The sequence below is a fragment of the Struthio camelus genome, chromosome 7 (genome assembly GCF_040807025.1).
Source record: "Struthio camelus isolate bStrCam1 chromosome 7, bStrCam1.hap1, whole genome shotgun sequence".
NCBI lineage: Eukaryota > Metazoa > Chordata > Aves > Struthioniformes > Struthionidae > Struthio > Struthio camelus.
In genome coordinates, this window is record NC_090948.1 from 32,971,115 (window position 1) to 32,996,875 (window position 25,761).

At 40.1% G+C, this 25,761-nt stretch overlaps 2 protein-coding genes across 11 annotated transcripts in view; one reads left to right on the forward strand and one right to left on the reverse strand.

The window, feature by feature from the left end:
- Nucleotides 1-25,761, reverse strand: part of LRIT1 (leucine rich repeat, Ig-like and transmembrane domains 1) — a 136,309-nt gene that overhangs the window by 92,517 nt on the left and 18,031 nt on the right. The gene's annotated exons all lie outside the window — the stretch shown is intronic.
- Nucleotides 1-25,761, forward strand: part of CHAT (choline O-acetyltransferase) — a 33,524-nt gene that overhangs the window by 6,613 nt on the left and 1,150 nt on the right. The window contains exons 4-15 of the mRNA XM_068951227.1: nucleotides 252-370; nucleotides 1,772-1,825; nucleotides 2,177-2,214; nucleotides 4,621-4,703; nucleotides 5,709-5,886; nucleotides 11,750-11,919; nucleotides 14,058-14,158; nucleotides 14,368-14,496; nucleotides 15,677-15,799; nucleotides 17,323-17,464; nucleotides 20,574-20,636; nucleotides 24,630-24,767. Of these exons, the coding sequence (XP_068807328.1) occupies nucleotides 252-370; nucleotides 1,772-1,825; nucleotides 2,177-2,214; nucleotides 4,621-4,703; nucleotides 5,709-5,886; nucleotides 11,750-11,919; nucleotides 14,058-14,158; nucleotides 14,368-14,496; nucleotides 15,677-15,799; nucleotides 17,323-17,464; nucleotides 20,574-20,636; nucleotides 24,630-24,767 (1,338 nt within the window). The remainder of the gene's footprint in view (nucleotides 1-251; nucleotides 371-1,771; nucleotides 1,826-2,176; nucleotides 2,215-4,620; nucleotides 4,704-5,708; nucleotides 5,887-11,749; nucleotides 11,920-14,057; nucleotides 14,159-14,367; nucleotides 14,497-15,676; nucleotides 15,800-17,322; nucleotides 17,465-20,573; nucleotides 20,637-24,629; nucleotides 24,768-25,761) is intronic.

Genomic DNA, 25,761 nt, shown 5'->3' on the forward strand with positions numbered 1-25,761 from the left:
AATATCAAAATCACCACAATACAGGAGCTGTTTCCTTTTTAATGGAACACATATTGCCATTGATTAAAAAATAGAATTATGAAATTGCAGCTGATTTCAGCTCAGGTCTGAAAGCCCAGACTGAAAAAGCTCAGCGGCTCCATCAATCAGACCCCATGCCTGACACAGGGTGCACCAAGCACTTCCCCCCTCACAGATTGCCTTTCAGCTTGTTGTTTGTGACTGCAAGATTTTCTGTCCCCTTCCCTCAGGTGTTTAACTACTGGCTCGATGACATGTACCTCAACAACCGGCTAGCTCTTCCAGTCAATTCTAGCCCAGCAATTATTTTTGCTCGTCAGTATTTCAAGGATGTAAACGACCAGCTAAGGTAATGTACTAAGACTTTGCAGCTTTTGCTAAATGAAAGGATATTTTAAATACATTGCTTTGGCACAGAGACAATCAACTTTCATTAAAAAATAAGGGCTGTTACCGTTAAATGACTCCCTAGTAGGCCTACTGGCTGAGGGCAGTGTTGCTGGAGCTACTCATACTGAGATTCAGAAATAAAAGTGTAATTACTATTACATTTATTGCATTAGAAAAAATACATGCCAAGGCATTTATCCTTTTTTAAAGGAATATTTGTAAAGTGATTCACTGTGTAATTCAAGTAAACCATTTCTTGCTGGGAAAAAGAAATGCAAATTCCTGAAACATTTTTAAAGAAAAACAATCTTTAACATGCCATCACTATGAATCCTACCCACCCTGCATAGCAAAAAGATCACACTAGCATTGATTGTCCCTTTTGGGTGCCCAGAAGGGCACCAGAAACAACAGGGGTTGTTTAAGAATAAAATTCAGAAATCATTCTTCCCAGCAACAGGGCTTTCTTAGGCCCCTTCTTCCCAGCCCCTGAATTGACCTTTTTACTTTGAACTGTTACGGGTGGTTACAATCTTTTAAAAAGTGAAAAGGTAAACAAGTAGACAAGTACATAATATACCTCTCCAGGCACCCTTAAAAAAGGATTCAATTTTCAGCCTTTGCCAAAATATTTTCTCCTTTTAGGCAGTAAACCAGATGAAATCTACCTTCTTATAGTCCAATTTTCTTCTTTGCTTTCAGCACTCTCCAGTTGCTCATTACCGAAAGAATTAACCGCATATGAATTTATGCTATTATAAAACAGGCAGAACCTTGAAGCCAATATGTGTTATTTTAACATTTTGCATAGACAGCCAATGGATCTTTTTATTTTACTTTAAACATAACTATAAATGCTTCTATTCATTACTGACTAAATTTATTGTGTATACAGCTTTCTAAAAACCTTTCTCAGAGCCTCCCATTCAGACATAGCACAAATGGGCAGTGTCAGGAAATAATACACCTGTCCACAGCCCTGCAGAAAGACTATCTGCTTAGGACAGGAAGTACTTTAATAAATTGGACAGTGTATGAGTGTTGGTATTGAAACCCATGTTAGGGATCCTATTAAATATTCAGACTCTGCTCCCATTCTCTAAATAACTGCTTTCAGGCTTCCTCCTGTGGTAGTTTTGTTTAACCATTTGATAGGATCATTTCTAGGATTTCATACTTCTCTTGACATAAATTAATTTTGTTTTGGGTGGAGGGTGAAGGGGGCTCTTTTTGTCAAATCAGAAGACTTTCTTGCCTTATGCTGTATAATCAATCATTCAGGCTCTCCTCTGTCTCTCAGAAACAGCCCAATGCTGCTGAATGACAAAAGACTGATGTCACTTCTATCTTCTGCTTGCAGGTTTGCTGCCAATCTCATTTCGGGAGTGCAAGACTATAAAGCTTTACTGGACACGTAAGTAGCTTGGAAGGAGAGCTGCTGTTTGAGTTTCAGCAAGGCTTCTGATTCAGAGATGCTCTGACATCCCCAAAGTCAGGCTGCATTGGACTGCTCCAACATTTGGAAGGCATGGGGCTCCAGCATGGCTGCTTCAGCAGTTTTTCATATGCTTTCTGCTTTATTACTGAAATCTAGCAGGTCAGCAAAGGATTCTTTTTGATGCGTGGTAGTCATCATTTTCAAATGTACAGTTCAGCCCAAAGTACAAACACTATTTGCCTAACAAACCTATTGAGAATACACCAAGAAGTCTGTGCTCTTTGGCCTCAAACAATGTGCAGTAACACAAACTGTCAATGTCCCCAGGTACCTGAGAACTGCCAGGATGGGACACTCCCTCACAGGTATTGCACCTCACATTTTCAATATTAGCTCCCCACCCCTCCAGAAAAAAAGAATAGTAGTACATCAGAAGGAAGAACCCTCATCACAGGCACTCTGGTTCAGTGACGTGGCTAATAATAATAACAAAAAAGTTGATTATTCCATTTTTACTTTCTGGGCATAAAGTGTGTGGGGGGGGGCACTCCATCATTCTTTAGGGCCTGCATAAAGTAGCTCATAACAGCATCTAAGAAGCAGTGCTTACTGTGTTCCAAAATTATTGCTGAAATCACTGCTGTCTGAAGAATAAAAACAGCGGAGAGCCAAGCACAACAGACACTGCACCACAGTGGTATACACCATAGTGTATTTCCCATCTGGAAATACAAGAGACCTGCACTATATGCTGTAGCCAATATTTATTTGGATGACGGAAGCAAAAAAAAAATCCATAGTAGATAACTCAGCTCTTATTATCTATGAATTAGACAAAAGATATAGGAAATGACTGTTCAACTTTCCAGTCCAAAGTCTGACAGCTATTCAGAAAGTATAGAAGAGGTACTTACTCAAGAACATGTATTTTTGTCCAAGAAATGCCATGGAATTGTATAGATCATCACTGACATGCTGTGATATGCTATTGCATACTAATGTAGTTCACTGCATCTCTATATGACAGCATTTGAGATAAGAAATCACATTCCTTAGCCAAAGGATAATTTAAATTTTTAGTATTTTGACCTCAATTGTCTAGATCCAAAGACTCCTCTGATCAGAGTTGCCTGCCTTAGATCAGTGGTCATGCAACTCCTCACTAGAGCGTGCTCCTACCGTTATTAACGTTAGCTTCTGACCCCTTCTGTTTCCTCATCATAATTACATTTTCGATTCCTTACGTCACTGTTAAAGACTTCTAGCAGTTATTGTACTCCTAGCTTCTCTTGGATCATTCAATGTGCATCACGCACAAAATTCCAACCCAAGAATTTAGTTGTGCAGATACTCCATATAGTTGCCAGGACTAAGTATTTCAAACAAAACGTAACTTACTCACACAAGAGTAGTAAGATCCTAGACATACATCTACTAAATCAGTGTCTATTTTTGGAGTCCCATTAGAGTTAATAACCCATTCCTTGACTGCTGTAATCATAGCTTGTCTTATCTAATTCCATCCTGCTAATTCACTATTTTTGATCATCATAGATAATCTTTACCACTCCTGCAGCAATGTTTCCCAACTATGATCCCATGTGCTAAATAATGTGTTAAATATAAGAGGATGTCTGCATTATGTAAAACGTGGGAGAAAGGAAACACTAATAGCTCTATTTTGTTGATGAGGAACAAAAAATCGAGCGACTTTACAATGAAATAAGTGATACACAGAGTTTCACAGGGCCAGTAACTGAACTGAGCAAATATCCCTCAGAACTTTTGACAGTTTTAACATGATAACCTAGCATAAAACATTAGCCTGTATCAGCTGTTTCGCAGTAACCCTCTTGGTGTTCGTCTTTGCCCCTCTCTGGTAGGCTGGAAGCTTAGTCCTCTTTTGCTGAAGGAAAACTCCACCACAAGATCTTCTTCCATCTTTGGTCCTGCAGCCTCTCCCAAGTGACATTATTTCCTGCTGCCAGTGTCAGCAGGATATTTTACAATCCATAATCATAATTGTGATAACACTTTTCCTGACCACTGAAGAGGCCTTCTAGGAGATATTGTTTCCACCTGCCAAGGGAACAGGTTTTCAGCATAGATCTAAGGAAGGATTAGCATCTAAGGGAAGCTGTCTGGAAAAGAGGAAAAGACCCTTGTTATTGTCCAGGCTGTTCCCATCCATCGGGCATGATCCTCAGGTCCAGGAGAGGAGACCCTCTCACACACCACCCTAACCATCCCGGGCAGTGCAAGTCTTTTGTGATTTGTACTGAATTTCATCAGTACTTTTTCCTAAGTGCTACATCTTTTCCAGCTGTTCTGCTGATTTCCATCCTGTTAAGTTTCTGGGGGTCTCTTCTAGGCAGGCTTCCCACTCACATCACAGAGCTGTTCATGACCTGCTATTCTTTCCCTTTCCACTAGACAATAATACAATTGCTTAATGAATATGCATGAGGCTGCCAGGAATGATGTATTTAACTTTGGTATGGGAATTCATCTATTTCCCTTATACTGTAATCTTGTTTTATTATTCAATTTGTGTTATACCTGATCTAATTGTAACAGAACAAAGGACAGATTAGATTTCTTTTCCTTTCTGTCTCTCTCCCCTCTCTCCCCTCTATTTTTTCTGGCTTCGTTTTTCTCCTTGTCTCTCTCCAGCCATGCTTTACCTGTTGATTTTGCTCGTGGACAGCTGTCTGGTCATCCTCTCTGTATGAAGCAATACTATGGACTCTTTTCTTCCTATCGTCTTCCAGGACATACCAAAGACACACTTGTGGCGCAGAAAAGCAGTGTAATGCCAGAACCAGAGCATATCATTGTCGCTTGTAACAATCAGGTAAATGGGTGTTCTTTTTTTTATACCTTCCTATGTTTCTTAGTTGGCTTAAATTCACTCAAGAACAGCCTAATCCAATCACTGCTCAGGAACACAATTAGCGCACTACATACGAGCTCACTGGAGCCTTACTTAGTTCTTACCAACAATTCACTGTCAATATTTCCAAAAGATGCTTCTACAGCATTTTTGTCCTTAGCCCACATTATGTTCCGAGTACACTGATGCAGAAAGGAGGAATGTGGCAGAATTTATTTGCTTTCTCATTCAAACAAAAATGTTTATTAAACAGAGAGGAAACCACAGAGGAAAAAAAATGTATTAGAGTGCATTTGCTGGAAATGCTCATCTCTTGACAGTTAAGTATTGGCATACAATGCATGGCATGTATAACACTACCCCATGCAGGGGTCCCTAAGCTATGTCTGGACAAGTTCACACAGGTAAAGGCAGAAATACTGAAGCATTAGAGTGGGAGTTTGCCCAGATCAATTAATGCTGCTGAGTAGCAGAGCATACTGGCTGTGCAGAGTACATGTACGTGGCTCTACTACTTGCAGTACTTGAGCAGTGCCTACAGACCCACTTTGAAGAAGAAACAGGTTCTGGGGAGTTCCTTTTCCACAAAGCCCTCTTCTTCGCCTCAATAGGAAGTTCTCTAGGTTATTTTTAAACAAAAAAATACCATGGAAATTATTTACATGCTTCCTGATTTTATCTCTCCTCAGGTGTTTTTAATCTCATGCAAACAACATATGCTTTATTTGACTCTGATACTCAGTGTAAGTCCTCTAAAGCCACTGGAGTTACACAGGTGTAAAAGCCCAGTGGGGGTGAGCCCTGAGCCAGTCCCAGTGTTTTTGCTCTCCATTGCCCTCAGACTGGTTCTTCAGGCAGGACTTCAGCACCTGGAGATCATCCAGGCTAAGGCAAGATGTTGGACTAGTGAGGGCTCCATTCTACCCGTTTGTGACTGTTCTTCTGACTTCTATTGTTTCTTTGCAGTTTTTTGTTTTGGATGTTGTCATTAATTTCCGTCGTCTCAGTGAGGGAGACCTTTTTACTCAGTTACGAAAGATAGCCAAAATGGCAGAGAATGAAGAGGAACTGTTGCCTCCGATTGGCTTACTGACAACAGATGGAAGAACGGAATGGGCACAGGCCAGGACGATCCTTATGAAAGGTTAGCAGCAGCAATCCCAGCTTTCTCTTCTTCATCTTCTTCCTCCCTTCCTCCTCACCATCCTTGTCTTTTTTTGCTGGGAGTAAGCCTTATAGCAAATATATGACTGAAAGTGCAGCCTCACCGCTTAATCTTCCTAGCAGGAGGAAACTCAATACCTGTAAATGTTCAGATGTAGCTTACCAGAGAAGCGGCAGATATGGTTTGACCCTTTGGCTGTATATGTTTAAGTGTCATGCCATGTAAATAGCTCTCACTCCATTCTGTTTTTCACCACATAAATTACATTACACCAGGTTTTGTGATTTGTCTCTTTCTTCATATCCATTATGTACCAATGGGAATGATGCATTCTCTTAGCTTTTAGCAACTATTAGATATTTTTCAACTCATCTAAGGTATCTAAAAGTTAACCATCTATTGAAGCTTGTGTACTCTCTGAAGTCAATGCAAAAAGACAGAAACTGATTCTTCCAAATCATAAGCAAGTGTCTAAGAAAGCTGAAACCCATTGTTATCTGAGGATAGCTACCTCTCTATTCTAACAACAGGTAGCATTTGGCTGTCTCGGGATGCTTGACTTTGAGACAGGTGACGATAATGGGCAGGATTTTTCTCCTCTATCACTTCATACCTTATAGATCCTATATATTTCACCTTGAAGCTAAGTGATGTAAACTCCGCCTTTTATTATTTTATTTTAGGTGACCTAGGTATTCATTTTTTCCTCTCTGAAAAATGGTAATCCACCTCTTTATCCCAAACTCACCAATACTATGGAAAATACTGCTGTTTTACCAATGCCCTGGAATATACAAGGGCTGTCAGTAGTCTCAAAATATTTTTAGCATTCCAAGGAAGTTCTTCCCTTTTCTTATTCAAATTTATCTGTGCTTATAATGACTTTACACATACGTCATACATATCCAGTTCTGGCCATTATTATAGTTTAACAGTAGACACTGAATATAATATTACCTCTTCAACAAGGCTGCATAGTCTATAAATAGTGAGAGTGTATTAAACCTTCCACTGATTAAAGATACTGCAAGGCATAAACCATAAGATTCTCTGGCTTTCCTAAAATCAGCATGTTTAAAGAACTACACAGCGCACATCCCATAGCGCTTTCCTCACACTGAATCAGTTTGTACAGCAGTAACTTCAAAGGAAATTAACCGAGGAAATAGTATGGTCATTCCAGTAAAATGATAAGCTCCCAACCCAATGCAGTTTGCAGCAGATGATACTCCTAAACAATTTAATGTCTGCATTGATGAATTTTGGTACATTGTAGTTTCATACGGTTAAAATTAAAATAAATATTGCTCAGAAATATTGCCTTTGTAAAGGAGTTGACTTGGAGGAACCTTGAAGCTAACCTCTCTTAAAGCAATGGGATCCACTCTGTGAACAGGGAAATTAGATATTCAAGAACTGTCAGGTTTGATGCAATTCATCAGTGCTAAAAATCTACTTGTGTTCAAGAATCTCATCTCCCACAGATTCTCCTGGATTGGCACTGGACGCTATTTCTCTGAAATGCTTAGTGACGAAGGGGCTTGTCTCAGTAGAAATGTGCTCGTATTCTAATAAACAGATATTTAACACTGAACACCTAAACACTTTATTTTGGGGGTGGAAAAGTAATCATCATTAAAGACCTCATCACTGTATTCTATGGAATTCACAGAATTCCATGGAGGTATCACCAGCTTCAAAGAACATCTATTCAAGGACTTAAAATTATCATTAAAGAAAAGAGAATGTTTGTTCAAAATCATACTCTTCTACAGGAAAAGCATGTTTGCTTTAAATCATGAACACTTTCACTTCATTCTGTGTTTGTTCTTTTTTTGTTCTCATATCCATTTCTCATTGGACTTTTCATTTCCACTCACAGTATCTATTGCACCTGGGTTAAAAGAAAATAGCACTTTCCTTTTGCATGTTTGCAGAGGATACTCCTTCACACACCTATCACTTCATCTATTCTTAATGCTCCCCACCTACAACAAACAACTTCTACTTTTATCGCAGTGTGCTTCCAACAGGACAATACAATTACTAGCTGTTATAAACAATACCAGATTTGCAGTCAGTGAACTCAACAGAGCAGATCCCATGCCAAAGAGTAGTGATATTTTCAGACCATCATTCTGTTAAACCACACCACTTTCTTAGCAGTTTCTTTGAGTTGGAAAGTTCTCTAACTTGATACTAATTCTATGAGTCACTCTCAATCTCAGTGTGCAGAAAGCAAAACAAAATATGAGATTTAAACAATCTTGTTATTTGCTTTTCACTCTCTAAGCCTATATGTGATGACACCATCTCATTTTCACGCTCCTCCCCCCTTTATTTTGTACAACAGGAGAGAAACAGATTCCTGCATTTTAATAAAAACTGAGATAGATACCTAATCTTTTATTTTTAGGCCATGCCTGTAAGTAAAGGAGTGAATGCCTTGAGACTTGCAGCAAAAATCACATTAGTAATCCTAAATCATCCTAAAGGAAAAAAAAAAAGAAAAATAGACAAAAACTAGCAGAAACAGCTCTATGATGGATGTTTCTAGATTACTTGGCATTTGTCAAAATATTCATTTCACTGAAGAAGGAAACCAACTCTGTTGTACAGCTGAAAAAAGCAGATCCTGCACTATCAAGTATTACAGCACAGTGATGTGAGTCTTCCATAATCTAAGTAGGGATCCCATCCTGGACCACTCAGATTAGCAGAGGTCCTCTATTTAGTATAATGGAGTTCCACATAGATACATGAATGTTAACACCCCTTTTTTAAAAAGTCTGTGGTGAAATGTTCTTGTGACAATAACAAGGGAGAAAAAAGGCGTCCAGTGGAGCAATGTGAAGTGGAAGGAGTCAATCTACAATTGTTCCATACTGATCGGGAAAAGAGAGGAAGGAGAAGATCTATACAGTGCTCTGCAAATTTTATGAAGGGGAGATACATATATAGATATATATATATATGGGCTTGCATATATCCATAGGTAGAAGATAGGTCCTTTACGTGAAGAGATTTCAAATGAATTGTAATAATCCCAGGCAAAACTGATTTATGAGCACAATAAGTATTTTAACTGCAGAAGTAATCCATTCTTCTAAATAGAAGTTCTAAATAGGAACTGAGTTTCTACTGCTAGAAGGGGTGCCACACCATTCACACTATATCTGAATTTGTCCCAGGGCTTTCTTTTCATTTTTTGGTATTACAAAAGCAGCAACTAACCAAAAACAGATTTGCCAATTGAATGCAGCTGCATGCACTGGAAAGAAAGAAGAGGAAAAAAAAAAATCTTGCAGGACGTCAGGCTTTTTCTGGTGCATCTCCCTCTGTTTCAACTTCTTCTGGAAATATTTGTTTCTCATCCCAAGTCATGGTTCATGAGTTCTTGTGCAATTCATTGTCTGCTTCACGTGATAATCTTGTCAGTGTTTGATCAGCTCTCTGGACATGTCTGTTTTTTTCTGTAAGGGCATCTTTCCGCTACTTTTCTGTTTCTAGCAGAGCTTAATTTTATTCACTTTAATACCTAGACTCAAGCTACCCTGAAGCCATATGTCAGAATAAGGGCTTCATATCTGTCAAAGATGTGTGGGCAGCAGCCACAATGAAATATATATACATCTATCTGATAACATAAAGCAGAACACTGAGCAAACTGTAGCAGTTTGTAAATCACTATCCAACCAGTTTTTCCTTGAAGATGGCCATCCACGAGTACCAGCAGCCAATGAATGTGCGGCCATTTCCATCCTCAAGGACCTTTTCAGCCTTTGTATTGATGTACCCATAGCATCAACAAAATAAATACCACAAATACTGTCAGCCCTGCAAGTGGCATACACTAGAAGGGTTTTATAGTCAAGGAGACTGGGACATGTCTTCTCCCTTGCAAAGCCCCTGAAAGCCTTTGAATACAATTCCCAGAGACAGTGTTTCACATGTTGTAGGGAGATACAGATCACTCTGGTACAGAAGGCAGCTCCTAAAGCTCATCTTATCTACATGCGCCATCAATTACAATCTCCAGGCTCAAGTCTTCGTGGGAATTGGCAGGAATGCCAGGTGTTTTCCTGGGGACTGGTAAGATGCAGCCTCTGCTTCTGTAGTCAAGGGAGAATAACGCACCGCTTGCTCCAGCGGGTCCCTGCTCAGCCCTACAAGAAGCCAGTCTGGCACTTTTGTCGCTTTGGCTTCCCAGCTGCCAACACTTCCTTGCAGGAGACACTGCAAGGAAGGACAGACAGTGCCTCACCATAACCTGCAAGAGTCTGCAGCTCCCTTCTTCCTTCCTAGCCAGCTCTATCACTTCCCCTTCCTTCTCTTCCCTTCTTTTTTGTTTCTTGTGTACTTGCACTCTTTCTTACTGCACAGCATCTGGAGAATTACTCTGGATGATAACAAGTATCTAATTTTTCTAGCTACTCATTAACCTATTTTACTGATTTCTAGGAGGTACACTTTTTCTTAGTTTAAAAATACAGACAAAAATGAAAAACATTGCTTTTTCAGAGGATGGAGCTGCTCTTCATATCTGCAAAAACTGAAAACATGCACATTTTGAAATGACTCCATATATCAAATGCAAATTTGAATTGTTTAATTTGAAATACTTTTTCTATTCTTGCAGCTAAAATCATCTCCCAAATTCCATACAGATTTGTTGAACTTAGCACACTTGAAAGCAGTTTCGATCAATCTGAATAAATGTCTTCAGTTAATTACTTTTTCAAATACAAATATTTTCACTAAATTCTAGTAAAACCAACAGATGAATGCTGATCTGTTAAGAACAGAAGGAATTTTAAGTTGGTGTTTGAAAGCTCTTTTTACTTTGATCTTTTTAACTACCATTTAACAGCAATTAATGAAGTTATATGCCTTTAAATAAAGGAATTCTACACTTTTCTCCTTTCAACTAAGAGCTGTATTAAATGCTCACAATGAAATACTTCCTATGCCTCAAATAGGCCCTCAAAAGCACAACAAACTTTTATCTTCTCAACATTTCTGAGTTAAAGAAACTGAGACAAAATAGCTTATAACTACATCACAACTAAGGGAAAACGTGCTGAGGTGAATGTAAAAATAGGCTTTGGAGTCCACATGTAAAAGCAGGAGAGACAGGATAGGAAAAAGCAGCACGGATAGAAAGCCAGAAAAAGAACCATTTATTCAGAAGTGCATTAGTGACAGAAGGGAAGCGGAACATGGCAACCCACAGTTTTGACAATCCACATTCAAAAACAAAATCTCACAACTTTATCCACTGAGGTTTCCTTCCTCATGAGAAATAGGCAATACACCCAGTCCAGGGGTTATTTCTCTAAAATGCAAGAAATGATCAGTGGTGGGGCAGAGTTCCTTGCCCATAAAAGGGTTCTACTGGAAGGATAGCACAAAACCAATATGGGCTCTGCTGTTTCACAGAGGAATACTACAGCAGTGCAGCAATAACATGAGTTCTGAAACTCTCTTTTCCCTATGTCCTTTCTGTAACTGTTATATATAAATTAAGTGTTACTTCTTTTAAGAGTAACATGGATCTATTTTGTAACATAACTTCTTTGGGAAATTAAAGGCAAAACAAGAAAGTGGATAGTATTGAATCACACAAAAGAGACACAGATATACTGCAGAAGTTAACACACAAATTCCTTGGTGTAACATTTCCTTGCACCCAGGCTTTCTGCTCTTGACAGAGCTCTGCAGGGACTGCAGCTCATTGCAGGGTCAAGGTCAGATATTAAAGGCCATCCAAGACAGCAGGGTTCCCTGGGCAGTGCTGCAGCACAGATAACGGGATGTGAACATTTCACTGTTTTATTCCCAGATTCTACTAACCGCGACTCTCTTGATATGATTGAACGGTGCATATGCCTGGTGTGCCTGGACAGTCCAAGTGGAGTGGAACTCAATGATACAAACATGGCATTGCAACTGCTACATGGGGGAGGATACCACAAAAATGGGGCGAATCGTTGGTATGACAAACCTATGCAGGTAAAAACCTTACATTGCTATATTACTTGCACGTGACAAAGGACTTGCAGTGGCCCCTGCCCCAAGAGCAACTGAAATCAAGTGAGAGAAAGAGAGGAAGGCGTTATGAGCATTAGCCAAGGATGAGTTGGTGTTGAGAGCAAAGTTGTTTGTTCCCTGCCAGCCAGAAGTAGGCAGGGGAAGCAGACCTACTGCCTCGCTAGCAGCGGGGGGCCTTTTCCAACACAGGTACACTTCCACCTTCCAGGAAGCTGACCTTTGCTCATGAGGAGGTAGACATATAGACGGACAGACAGACAGATAGGTAGACATCTGATTAGAAAAGCAGGCATTTAATTCTGTTCAATTAAAAGAAAGATAAAAGCTGGACTAGCAACCTAGAACAAAGAGGAAAAGCAGAATAGCTTTCTCTGTTTTCTCTCCTCATACAGTTTCCTGGGGTCCTAGAAATATTATTGTTTACAATTTAGCATGTGCTTAAGCTAGTATCAGGTTCTCACTTAACAGACTGTTTATTCATTTAATGACATTCTTGTTGAGGGTTTCCCAGAAGTGTTGATTTCTCAAGCCTCTTTCCCAATCAGATTTTGATTGTCATATTTGAAAGTGTCACACTGTTATTTTCACATTTTGCAATAGACCCAGGGTGAAACAATATATTAATCTCCAACTGTCAACACTGGTGACACCTCATGAAAAATTAAAAAAAACCCTGACCGATACACTGCCCGTGCAATGCTTTTTGCTCTTGCTATATCTAAAAGCATCAACATGACAAGAGACTGCTAAACTAATTTCATTTGCACCAGCTACCCCAGTGTAAATCTATTTCAGCAGTCATTCCTGATTTCTGCCACTGTAAATGGCGTTATTAGCAGACTTCAATGTTATGTTTTTAAAGAACAAACCATTTGTCTTTAAGAAGCACTTGCCTTTAATTAGAATCCTCTGTTATTTGCAGGGCCACTAGTAGAGAGGTTTCAAACAGATGGGAATAAACAACATTTTCTTTTTATTCACTATCAAGCTGTAGCAGAAAGCAAATAAATATGCATAATGTTTGTGAGGGCTTCATCTGCCCAGATATATTCAGGCTAGAAAGAAAATCAGAGGCAAAGAGAAATTACTAGAGATAATAAAGATCCTATTTTCCTCCATGCAAATGCAGACTATATAGAAATTTCCCACAGTAAAACTTGTATTCCCACAGTAAGACTTGTTTTTTCCCCTCCGTATTCCTCTCCAACTTTGCAATGAGGCATCAGAATGAAAAATGTCCAGGTCAAACCTTTTGCATCACATACAGCCTGTCCTCTCTGAAAACCTCATGAGAACTACCGGAATCCAGGGAGGCAGGATGTGCAGGGCGATACAAATGCACAGTGATTAGAGTGGGAGAAGTCCAGCCAAAGACATGTTTAAAAAAAACCAAAAAAAAAAAAAAAGACAGAGATAGTAAAAGAAACACGTGAGATAAGTTGAAGTTTGGTCTGAGGTATCTGCTGGTGTTTGAGATGCAAAAATAACCAACTGCATGGCATGCGGTATATCACTGAACTACAGTGAGTTAAGTGCAACCAGTTATATACCAGTGTGTATGCAGTGAAATCAGGAAGAAAGCAAGTAAGGGGGAAATGAAGAAACCACCACAAAAAGGAAAAGAGGAAGCAGGATAGTAAAACAAGCAATGAGAAAGCTATTAAATAAGGATCAGCCCAATCATTTGATATGATACTTGCAATAAAATGTGATCCTAAGGGACTTGCCAGATATAAAAGTCTTCCATTCCCTCCCAAATATTGAAGGAGACGCCCTTCCTGCCTTTCTACTGAGAGGAATCTTCTCTACCATAATGGCAGATGGTAAATCCAATTTCCAGATTGGGAATTGGGAATTGGCAAAGTTCACATCCTCCCAGGAGTGGGCCCAAAATAGCTGCATGAAAAGGATCCAACACTCTGTCTCCCACTGTCATTTGTATCTACACATCTGGATCTATGCGTCAAGGAAGCCCCTGACATGAGCAATAAGAAAACCAAAGGAGAATAACATCTCTTGTCAGGTTGCTGCCATAGATAACTCATCCAGAATGTGATACTTTCACTACGATATCTTGTGCTTGTTCTTTCTTCACTTAGTTTGTGGTAGGAAGAGATGGAGTCTGCGGTACAGTGTGTGAGCACTCCCCTTTCGATGGCATCGTCCTGGTGCAGTGCACCGAACACTTGCTGAAGCACATGTGAGTCCACTTTCATTATGGCTACTGTGCCCACTCTGAGCCCTGGGAATCCTCCACCAGTGCCAAACTCCCCCAGTGGCACAGGGCCACACTAAGCCATGTTCAGTCATTAGAAATTAGTCACTGACCAACAAACTGTTAAGAAAGCACTATTTAACAAATAGATTATTACTGTGACCTTAATGCATTTTTTCCTCACATACTAATAGGAAAGAAAGCTCCAAGAAATTAGTCCGAGCCGATTCAGTGAGTGAGCTTCCTGCTCCACGGAGACTAAGATGGAAATGTTGCCCGGAAATTCAGGCACACTTGGCATCATCAGCAGAAAAACTCCAAAGGTAGCATGGATTCCTCATTTTTCTGAAGGATGAGTGCAAACTGGGAACCACCCAGGGCCACCAAGCACAGTGTGTTTAGGAAGGTGTTTCCTCCCATAAGGCTCTCCTTGCCCTCCCACTCTTCCTCCTCTTCCCAAAGCTGGAGTTACCTAGCATCTCTTTGCAGGATGTGGCCCTTACAGAGTTAATAATACACAGTATTCTGGAAGTGCACTAGCAATGAGTTCCTTCCATGCAAATATCAGGAAAGTTAAAGTTCACTGGAAAAATAGTCGATAAGACCTTCCCTATTTGCACAGGATGCAAACGCTGCCTGTCCTCTGTTTTCATGGGTACATGGTTTGACGTGATTAAAGCAGAAGACATGCCGATGGGAACATATATATGTAGGACAAGTAGAATACAACTGGTTTGAATAAACAATTTGAATTCAGGTATTTAACTTGTTTGCATCCATGTTGCTGCTACAAAGGTTAGTTCTTCTGACTGGGTTTCCACACTGAAATAGATTTGCATGATTCTGGAGGTGGCGGTCGTGACAATGAGAGATTTTCTTCCAAATTATTTCATCTCAATATTCAGACCTTTGCTATAACTCTCTGTGAAGAATTAACAGCATACATAGGATTAACTCTAAAGTCTGTCCAGTGTGATCACATCAAATGAGGCCTCAAAGAGACTAAAAGCATATATGGGAGTATAAGAACATTCAGGATATAGAGTAATTCTTCGCTGTTTTTAAATAAAGATAGTATTCTTTTAAATAGAAACACTGAAAGGAGCTTATAGCCTTCAACAGATTTTTAATCCACCTATTTCTTATACTTGTAAATCTCTCAGAAATTTGCCCAGAAAAAAGGAGGCCATGTCTTAGACCTCAGAAGAGGAAACATCAGAGAGAAGAAGGTGTTTTACCAAAAGGAATTGAATGACCTGAGTGCCACAGCTCATGTCAGGGCTGCAGATTACAAGCCCAGTCTAAAACCTGCATGAATAAAAGGTAGTGGGAATAAGTTACCAAACGTTGGGACCATTGACAAAATAGGAGCCCACTCACTTCAGAGTGCGTATAGGCATGAAATGTTCTCTGAGTTTCATTTGCAAACCAAAATGTAACAGGAGAATCTTGTATGCCCCCCCCCCCCCCCCCAAAGTAACTGCCTCTACCTGCTACTTCCAGGTTAGTAAACAATCTGGACTTCATCACCTACAAGTTTGAGAACTATGGAAAAGAATTTATCAAGAAACAAAAGACTAGCCCAGATGCCTACATTCAAGTAGCACTTCAGCTAGCATTTTACAGGTAAGGTTAACTCAAATCACAGGAACAAGGTAGCACAAGAGGAGGTTCTCAATTAGTTGCTTATATGAACAGTTGAGATTTTCCTCAGCCCCTGACAAATACCTTCTGCATGGAAATGAGTTATCTTACCTAAAGACTGCAAGGCAGCTAAGATGGAAGTTGCCCCTGGGTCTAAGACAGAGTACTCCTGTCACTCACCCCCATTCCCTTCTTTTGCTGTCCTGTCCCATCCCCCACTCCGACAGGCACCATTCCCTGCCAGGTCCTCCCCGCTGCTGTCACTGTGCCTGGCAGAGAGAAGACGGTGAGAGGGCATGGCAGAGACTGGCAGACAATCTTGCCATCCATGGCAGCCAAAGCAGCAAGGGGGGGGGGGGGGGGGGAAATGAGGTCTGAGTACGTGGGGCAGAAATGCTCCTTGCCAGTGGGAGTGTAGCTTGGGGGCCCTGTGGCAATAAGCTGGAGCTCCCCACACAAGCATGCCCTGTGCTGCAGGGAACAACATCCACAGGAAAAGATACTACAGCAAAATATCAGATCAGAGTTCCTATACAGGATAATAACTACTGCTGCTCCCCTTCTTTACAGGCACCCCAAGATTCGATAATACCCTCTGACTTCCATGGCATTATCAAAGTTAAAAGCTCCTTTTTACATTGCAGAACAGCTAATGCTCCAGGATAGAGATCAGCTGCAGAACAGCCTATTACACCAATAATTCTTAATCTTTATCATGTCAAATTAAACCCTGAAGTGGTCTTTATCTAGCCAAAACCAACAGATGCCTAACACATTTTGCGTACTCCATTAACCAAAGGCAAACAATTACTTGGTCCAAGATTTTCATCTGGATCTCAGCCATAATACAAATCCTATTTACGTAACAAAAAGCTTAGGGGACAGTTATTTTATAACTAAGATTCCTGATTCAACTGGAAGTAGCTAAGGCAAACCTAAGTAGGTAATGGTTACCTGAAACAGGGGTGGTAGCTATACATACCTGGATGCAGATTAAAACAATAGTCTACATGCTCTATTTGCAATGTGGATTTTCTGTCTACCTCACAGTCTCAAATGGCACCCTTTTCCCCTTTTAACTTTCTGTTTTTCATTCACATACACACCAGGTGCATTTTTTCTCGTTTTAAATAAAACTTATTTCACTCCTTCATTCAAATGATTAATTACACAATTATTTTATGATGCAGTACAAATAAAACATTCCTTGAGATCTTTCAGTAAATTCCAGTTTTACTAGCCTTGTTTTCACACAGCAAGTCATTTTTTTTACTGACGCTGCATAACTGAAATGTATACAACCGTATGCAGCTCCTCATATTAGAAAGGAGTGAGCATCCATCTTTTTTAAGTTTCTTATAGAATTCTGTTAACATTAAGATGAATACTATGCAAAAAATAAAATCAGGGCTGTAACAATGAAACATACTGAGCCTGTATTTCTTTTAGTCTTTATGATTCCTTAAAAATAACTACTCTTTGTTTTTCTTATTTCATTCTCTCAGATGCCACAGGAGACTTGTCCCTACCTATGAAAGTGCTTCCATACGCCGATTTGATGAGGGCAGAGTCGACAACATTAGGTCTGCTACCTCAGAAGCATTTGCTTTTGTAAAAGCAATGATTGATGATAAGTCAGCTCTATCGGTACGTTGGTTTGGCTCCTTCTACCTTCTCTGGTAAAACCTTAAGCAAATAAATACATTCACAGTCCCCCAGTCTCTCAGCTGTTAACTATTAACCAAGAGCACAATGACATAGGGCAGATAACAGGCATTACAGGATTTTGCTCTTCACGCAAACCAGCCATTAAGCTAAATATTTATATATTTTTATTTTTACTTAAGCACCCAAAAGATTCACAGGTGCCTAAACACGGCATTATAAGAAATAAAACATCTGGGTTTAGACCTGGTATCATCTTCTGTATGATCTATCATCAGAGCCAAATTCTGCTCCCTGGAGAGATCTAGGCTGAACATAGAAAGTTCAGGGATCATTATACTGCCACACCAGGAGACTCGCCTGGCAGGTCCCTACAATAGATAGCTGTGCTGCAGACTGCAATGTGTGAAGCGATCTAATTCACATGCTTTGATTTGGGTGGAAACGTTCTGACTGATCTTTTTGGTTTTATAGGTATGCTTCTGCCAAATATAATTATTTTTCTGGGATCCCCAAGGGAGCTGAACTTTAACGATGAAAAGATATCACCTAGCTAATAAAACAGCTCTCCAAACTGTCCTGATAGCCATCTTGCAAAAATGAAAAATTTTGTTGCCTTTATTTGAGACACCATCATCTGTTTGCCAGAAGCATGAGTACTCTGCATAATGGATGGTGATGGAAAGAGGTACAGATGACACAGCTGAGACAGTATCTGCACAAACAGATCTGTGCCATTGTCCCTCCTGCCATCTCCAGAGCATTTCCCTTAACATGTCTCTGTGTGCCACTTCCACACACTGCCCTTTGCTGCCGTATGGGCAATTTCCTGGCGGATGTTGTCTGCAACACACTGCCACCATATAGATTATTTCACACAAAAAGCCCACTCTACTGTCAGCAGCCCACATAGCTGTTCCTTAGCATCTAGCCTAGCACTGCCGGAAGTACTGCTGGGCTGTAAACTAAGTGCAAATTAATGAAACATTGTAAAATGGGCTCTAAAATCCCAGAGGATGAGGAAAAATTTGTCCAGAGAAGAAGTAGTCTATGTTTGTCCATCAATCCCCTTAAGGTTATCAAGTCCAGGACTTACTTCATGATGAACAAGATTTAAATGAGTTCCATGTTAAAAACGATAGCTCAAAGGAAAGCTGCGGTAATTTCCTACCTGGTGTGAGTAACTGAGGGCAGATTATGACCACACTATTATACACACTAGTGACTACTGTACCTTAGACAAGAAGAGGCCTTTGTTAAATGCTATCACGATGCTCTATCCAGCTGCCCAGGGCATGGCTTTTAATGGTGTTTTATTAGAAGCCATGCAAACCCTCCCCTCCTGACTTGGGCACCTGGCATACCCCTAGTCCCAACACACATTCCCAACACACATTCCCACAGTCTTGGGGCAGTCCTAGCAGGAGCCTGCCTGCTCCTGACACACTCTCTGGCCACGTTTCCTCTTGCTCCCTCCAACAGTCTCTTCCCACCTTCCCTGGTCCAGCACTTCCCGACTTCTCTAGCTCTCCCAAAGCTTCAATATTTCTCATTTCTTTACAACTCAGATATGAGATTGTGCCCATCTTAACAGCATATTGAACTGTATTGCTTCACACGAACAGGCAGAATGCCACGCATGTCTAGAGAGCGCTCAGGTTCCCCCTCAAATCTTAATATCACATGCCTTGGCAATACCAAGTGGGAAGAATAATGTTTTTATTCACTTTGAAAAGACTGCAAGCAGATCCTGGCTTCTAGTCCACTGAGAGATAGATGCAAAGGGCGTCTAAACAGATCCATGACTGTCTTTGAAACAAACTTTTAAAGTAGCAAAATGTTTGTTTGGATCTGAATGGTTTTCAATCCAAAATTATATATGCATTTGTGATCATGGAATCAATTAGAAATAGAATTCATTTAACAGAACTCTTTTCCAAGGTGATCTCTTTAGAACCACCGATTGCCTATGGATGTTTTTTTGGACAAAGAGATGCATCATTTGATTTGAGTAGCCTTGGAGTCCCCAAAATATTGTTCGTTAATAGCCATTAATCCAAACCAAATTTAAAAAACAAGTTCTATCTGATGCCAATAAGAGTGATTTTCAAGAGACAGCTTGAACAGTCTCTGAAGATTGATCGAGTCAGATTGATTCTCTAGCAGGACAAATATCTCATGCATTCGACACCTGCTGTAAAAGAAGCAGCATCTGACACTGCAGAAGAGCTGTAAATTAATCAGATTTAAAGACTGCATTTGATAATTTAATCTGTATAAAGGAACTAAGGCCTGGCTCTAGCCTTGTGAAAAAATATCAGACACTATACTTTGAGGGTCCCTGATGGTGGCCTTGAGTTGCTTCTAAAAGGAATTCTTTGCTCAAAAGATCATTCATCGTCCACTGGAGCTGAAAGTTCCCTGTTCATCTGGAGACCTAGTCATTCTTGGCTGTTTCAGGGTCTCCCAAAGTTGAAGCATCTGACTTGATGTACAGCAAGGCAGCACTTCCTAGGATCATTCCTTTGCTATAAAAGACTGATATTTGACTGAAAATTTGCTAGCTTGTCTGAAATGTGAGGCATCTCTGAAGGGTAGAGCAGTCATGGAAAATTCTAGATGCCCTTTCACACAGGGGAGTAATTTCTTGACTAGCTATTAAAACATCAGTAAAGGGTTTCATTAATACCACTGTCATTGTCCAGATAAACCATCCTGGAGAAGATATACTGCTTGTTTTGAAAGGCTGAATTACACTTGGCAATTATTTTCCCTACTTCAAATGGAGTGATCTAATTAATAATAATCTACACCCCCCAGATCCATGGAAAGGAACGGCAAATCTTTCCTTGACTTCAAACAGAACACAACCAACGAGCCTGTTCAACCCTCACACAACCAAGTGTTACAGCTGATCATGGCACTGAATCCCTATGGCTTTTCACTGATGTATTTATTCAGAGTACTTACACCTGAGCAAAGAGAAAAGGGCATTTGAGAGTCCTTCCTATTTGGTTGCTGGTTAATTGATGGAAGATGATATTTCTTTGAAAGATATTTCAATAATAGATACACTTTTACTTCCCAACAGGATTCTGAGAAGATGCAGCGATTTAAGGATGCAATTGCAGCTCAGACTAATTACACTATTCTGGTAAGTAAAACATTGCTTTGTCTGGATAAGGACTAGTTAGTTTTTCCAATAAAAGTGTGAAGATACAGACTGTAAGTATTTGAGCATAAAATGTAGGCGTCCCTAAATAGCAAAGCATCCACTGTGACACATTTAAGAAAATTTCTAATGGCCCAACCACTCTTTAAATAGCCCCATCCAACTAGTCCCAATTAAGAAAAATACTTCCCTGAAGGCAAAATGACAAAATTCTGCCTAAGACATCAGTGGCAAGACCATCGCTCTTGGGCATTACCTCTCTCATCTAGAACTGTCATGGAACATGACACTGTATACAACGTATTCACAGGGAATGTGCATCTATGAAACATTTATGACTTGTATCGCTGTCATTAACTAGGCGTCCTAGCCACGAATCAAGATTCCACTAAGCTTGGTGCTGTACAAATTAACAATTCAAAAATGGCCTCTGCCTTAAAGCGCTTGCAGTCAAAATATGACAAAGGTTTTTTTTAATAAATATCGAAAGTTTTGCAAAGCAGAATACAAGCAAGATGAAATATCCCTTTATTCTGTGCTCTTTGTGATCATCATTAAATGTTAGCCACGCATAGGGACAAGAAATGGGGAAACAGCATTCTAAGATGAAGCGGCAAGTGGACAGAGTGCCTTAACAGGAGAAGAAGCAAGCAAGGCTTAAAAAGCAATCCGCTTAGCTGCCATGTAACAAGTATGAGGGATAGAACTCAAACTGCAAAATCTAAATTCCCAAAGTTTACAGGCAATTAGATCCATATAATGGATCTATAATGTTACAGATAAGCTGCAGTCACAGTTAATCATTAAGTCTGTGGCCAGTAGCTGAGAATATAGCTCCTCAGACAGACAGGTATTCCAGAAAGCTGATCCAGGGTGCCATAAAATAGAGATCATTAACAATGAGGGAAGGATTGCAGAAACTCCCTTTTAAAGGCCTGAATGCAGTATCTAAAAAAAAGGAAGGGATTCCCCCCAGTGAAAAAATAATTTTGGTGTCAAATACAACTCATTTTCTGTTGATTAAAAATGAGACAATTCAGACTCCGCATCCCACTGCCTCAAGACAAAGTACAGACTTAAGCTACTAACAGCTTACTCAAACTACTCATGAAATTAACAAATCTTAATAACCACCTATATTAAGAGAATTTGCTGCCCATGGTTCTGCCTCAGACTATTGCCTAAAAAACCCACTAAAAACTGTTACATATAATCATTGCTGATTACTGTTGAAACACTGACCATAGTCAAGAAATTATTCACTTCCAGTGGCTATTTCCAAGATACACTCAGAGCACTGGAGAGGAGAAGTGTTAGGTTTAGGCAGGATTTGTTCCTAAGTCTGTGAAACAAAAGCAGTAGGGAGGGAAGAGTTTTGTGTTTCAAGCATCATGCTGGGAAATGCATCTTGGAAGCTGAGACTGAATTTCATCTTTAAAGCAGAGGCAAATCTTACCTCAGGGAAACTGTCTCACCTGAGCTATCTCAGGGCAATCTCCCAGTGAAGACCATGTACTGTGCGTTTACTGGGTCACAATCAATGGAGTTTCTATACACTATCTTTTATTTTTTCCTATGTTCATTTCTTAAAAAAAAAAACCCTCCAAGACATTTCAGACCAAGAAAATGTTACAAAATTCAGTCTCTGGTGTAGCTCATGGGAAAAAAAATTAAATCACTATGGTAAAATGAATTTAATTGATGTGCCTTTAAACTATGGGTAAGACTTGCATGGTCTGACTAAATCATATGTGTAACAGACTGAAATGTAATAGCCCCTAAAAAAACCCAAAAAATCTACTTCATAAAACAAAAAGCAATTTAATGATTTTATTTCCCCTTGTTAGGCTTACTAGTAGCATTGCTATCTTAAATGTGGAGCCTTAAAATTTAATTTAGCACAGTTTTTTCCTATGTGTTGACTCACAGTTTATTTCGTTAGCCTGTCTCGGCCTCTCTTCAGACATGACATTGATCTATGTTGCAAAAATGTCATTGCTAACAGCCTTATAAATCTTGTGTGATAGCAAAATATTTCCTTTGATTATCAAGTCAGTTTCCCTCTACGGGAAAAACAAGTAAACGCTGCCCTGATGCATGCTCCTTTTTGCAGCTTCCCTGCTCCATCTGGGCTGATGAACAAACAGCCCCTTTACCAATGGGTGTCTATTCGTTAAGACACCAAACAAGATTATGCACCCCTTGCTTCAGGCATCTATAGTGGTTAAGATGATTCTCCTCCTAAGAGGAAAAACATGCTTGCGCTCTTCTTAAAATCCTACCTTCTCTTTCAGATTGCTTTGTTTCCCTCGTTAGGAGGGACCCGTACCATGCCATGGGGATGTCAGTTCTATTTTCAACGCAGTCCAAAATTCCTTGTTCAGAATTCCCTTCCTCAGCTCTGTCCTTCTGTAATCAATGCACTCACCACATAGAATGAGGCTAATAAGCTTTTGTGCCACTTCTGGAGAATAAACAGAAGGAAAAAAGAAGGACTTTAAACGCATCTTTTCATCTGAGGCAATTTCTGCCCATTCAGAACAGCTCAGCCCTGTTCTTCAGCTGCCATAATTTTGATTGATTTTTCTAAAGAAACAAAACTATAATTATGCTGTCTGTCCATCTGCCTGCCTACTCCCTCTACTGACTTTTGATCCTGTTAGCAAACTTCAATCACACATGCTGGCAGGTCAAAGACCTTAAACTTAATGAAATTCCTTAAGTCTATGGAGTTAGGCAGCTGGTTAGAGCAGAGGGACCAAGCACAGAGAGCCCAGGGCAAAAAAAACTTGTTACAGGCTCAGCAGCAATTAGTTCTTGTGAGCTGGCTAGCTTGTCATCAGCATGCTCATGCTGTTAACCAGTCAGCCATGGCACATGCTGCTGATTGCCCACGCTGCAACCATGGGATACAGGAGGAAAATAGGGACATTCACGAGCAGGGTCTAGGGGCAAGCATGGCTGGTTGCGAGCTGTGAGTGTGGTGAGCAGAGAAACAGGCAAGCAGGAGGTAAAGTGGACTGCTCTAGGTCTCTTGCTTGCCAAACGCATTATTTTCTCTTGTAAAGCTCTGTTTAATTTGATTCTAGATTCACGGTGCTGGGCCTGGGGAATGCATCCAGCTATGTTGTCCGACACTTACTGTTTTCAAATGCCTTCTTAGAAGCAAGGGCTATCTGTGAGAGAATCCAACTCTTTCGTGAAGCCAGCACACGGGCAGGGGTGGAGGGAAATTGGGGTGCTTAGGCAGCGAATTAAATAGAGAAGGCATCCGCATCCCTCATCCCACTCTTCTGAAGTGGTGGGGGGTGCTAGTCGATTGTGATAGATCACTAATAGATCTGTTCTGTGCTTGAAATAAGATCTTAACTTTGAAGGTGGCCCTGCACTGAGAGGTAGTTTGGCCAGAAAGATGACTTCCTGAGGTCCCTTCCAAGCTAAGTTATTCCATGATCACCAGCAGATCTGTAGTAGACCTCTAGCAGATCTTTGCATCTACTAATTCTATTGAATCACACACACTTTACCGGCCAGGACTGAGCCCCAGATAGCAACGCAATGGAAGATTAATTCCAACCTAGAGGTGTTTTGGTGCCTCTTTATAATACAATCCTACTGATGCACAGGCAATTCCAAATGTACTTAAGAGAAATCTAGTGCCCTATAAGCTCCCTTCAGCAGACCAATCCATGATATTCAGCTCTAAGAAATGATGAGCATCCAGAACTTCCGATAACATCAGCACATAACACATCTCAAGACTAAGCTCTTTCCTAATACACCTTCAAAGCACTAGATGGACTTCTAGTTATCAATCATCAGCAGAGTACATACCTGGAATAATACCTGAATCTAGGCAAGGCATTACATCACTCAAACCAAGGTCATCAACTCCGACCAGAAAACCAGGCAGCAACAGCCAGGAACACACCTCCATACTCAATTAAATGCTGGTGTATATCATGTTGTACACAGGCTATTACTGGAATGGCAATAGACAATCATCTGCTAGGGCTGAGAGAGGTGGCACGGGAACACTTCAAGGAACTGCCAGAGATATTTACGGATGAGACATATTTGACAAGCAATAGATTCATCCTCTCAACCAGCCAGGTGAGTTTTTCACTGGTCTTGCTATGCAAACGCTAATTCATTCTTGTTCTTCAGACCTTGCAGTTCACAGAGAGAATGATAGATTTAAAAGAAAAAAAAAAAAAACAAAACAGATGCATCAAGAGGTCTGCAAAATTCTCTAGATTTTTTTTCCCCAATTTTTGGTTCATTTCCCAAAATTGGTACAGTAAATACTGACTGAAGTTATTACTTCCCTTGCAACATCTCAAAGCCTTTCTGGGAAATTCTGGAAATGCACACATACAAATTCAGCAGAATTTGCATGAGGGCTCAGTCCTTCTTCACTTTCCATACAACATATCCTCCCGTTTCCTTTCTTTTCCTCCATCTCCTCAGGCACCAGCTCTAGTGGGAGTTATTTTCTCCAGTGTCAGTACAGCCACAAGCCAGACAGGCTGCCATTCTGAGAGACAAAAGCCAAAAGCTGTGAGCAAATTTTCTGCTTAAAAGTAGCTATGTCTAAAATCTTCTAGAGCCTTCAGTTAGTCTCTGTAAGACTGCCACCTGTGCAGGCATGCATCTGGATTTACAGTTATGTACAACTATACTAAGATACTCTGAGAGTCAACACCTCATATTCAATATTCTGAAAAAGGAAACGTCCTTTGTAGCATACAGCTTAAAAATTAAATGTTTCATTGCATATAGTAGCAGTCCTAATGAAAGAAGAAATCTATGTAGGAATTCATTTACTGAAACACTAACCCAACTGCACAGATCGGAACTATGCAACAAAAAAGACTTATAATATCATGCTGAAGCATAAAACCTTAATAAGTAATTTGATCTTGTCATAATGTTTGTAGGCTTTCAGATATGAGTGAACATAACCAACATACTACTACATAAATTCTCCAAGAAACTATCCATGAGCAAAGAGTACTCCTGAATAGCTATATGGCCTTCGGCTGTTGCACAGCAAATTTATCTGACAATTCTACAGCTCTATTAGCAGGACTAATGGCTTGTTCTA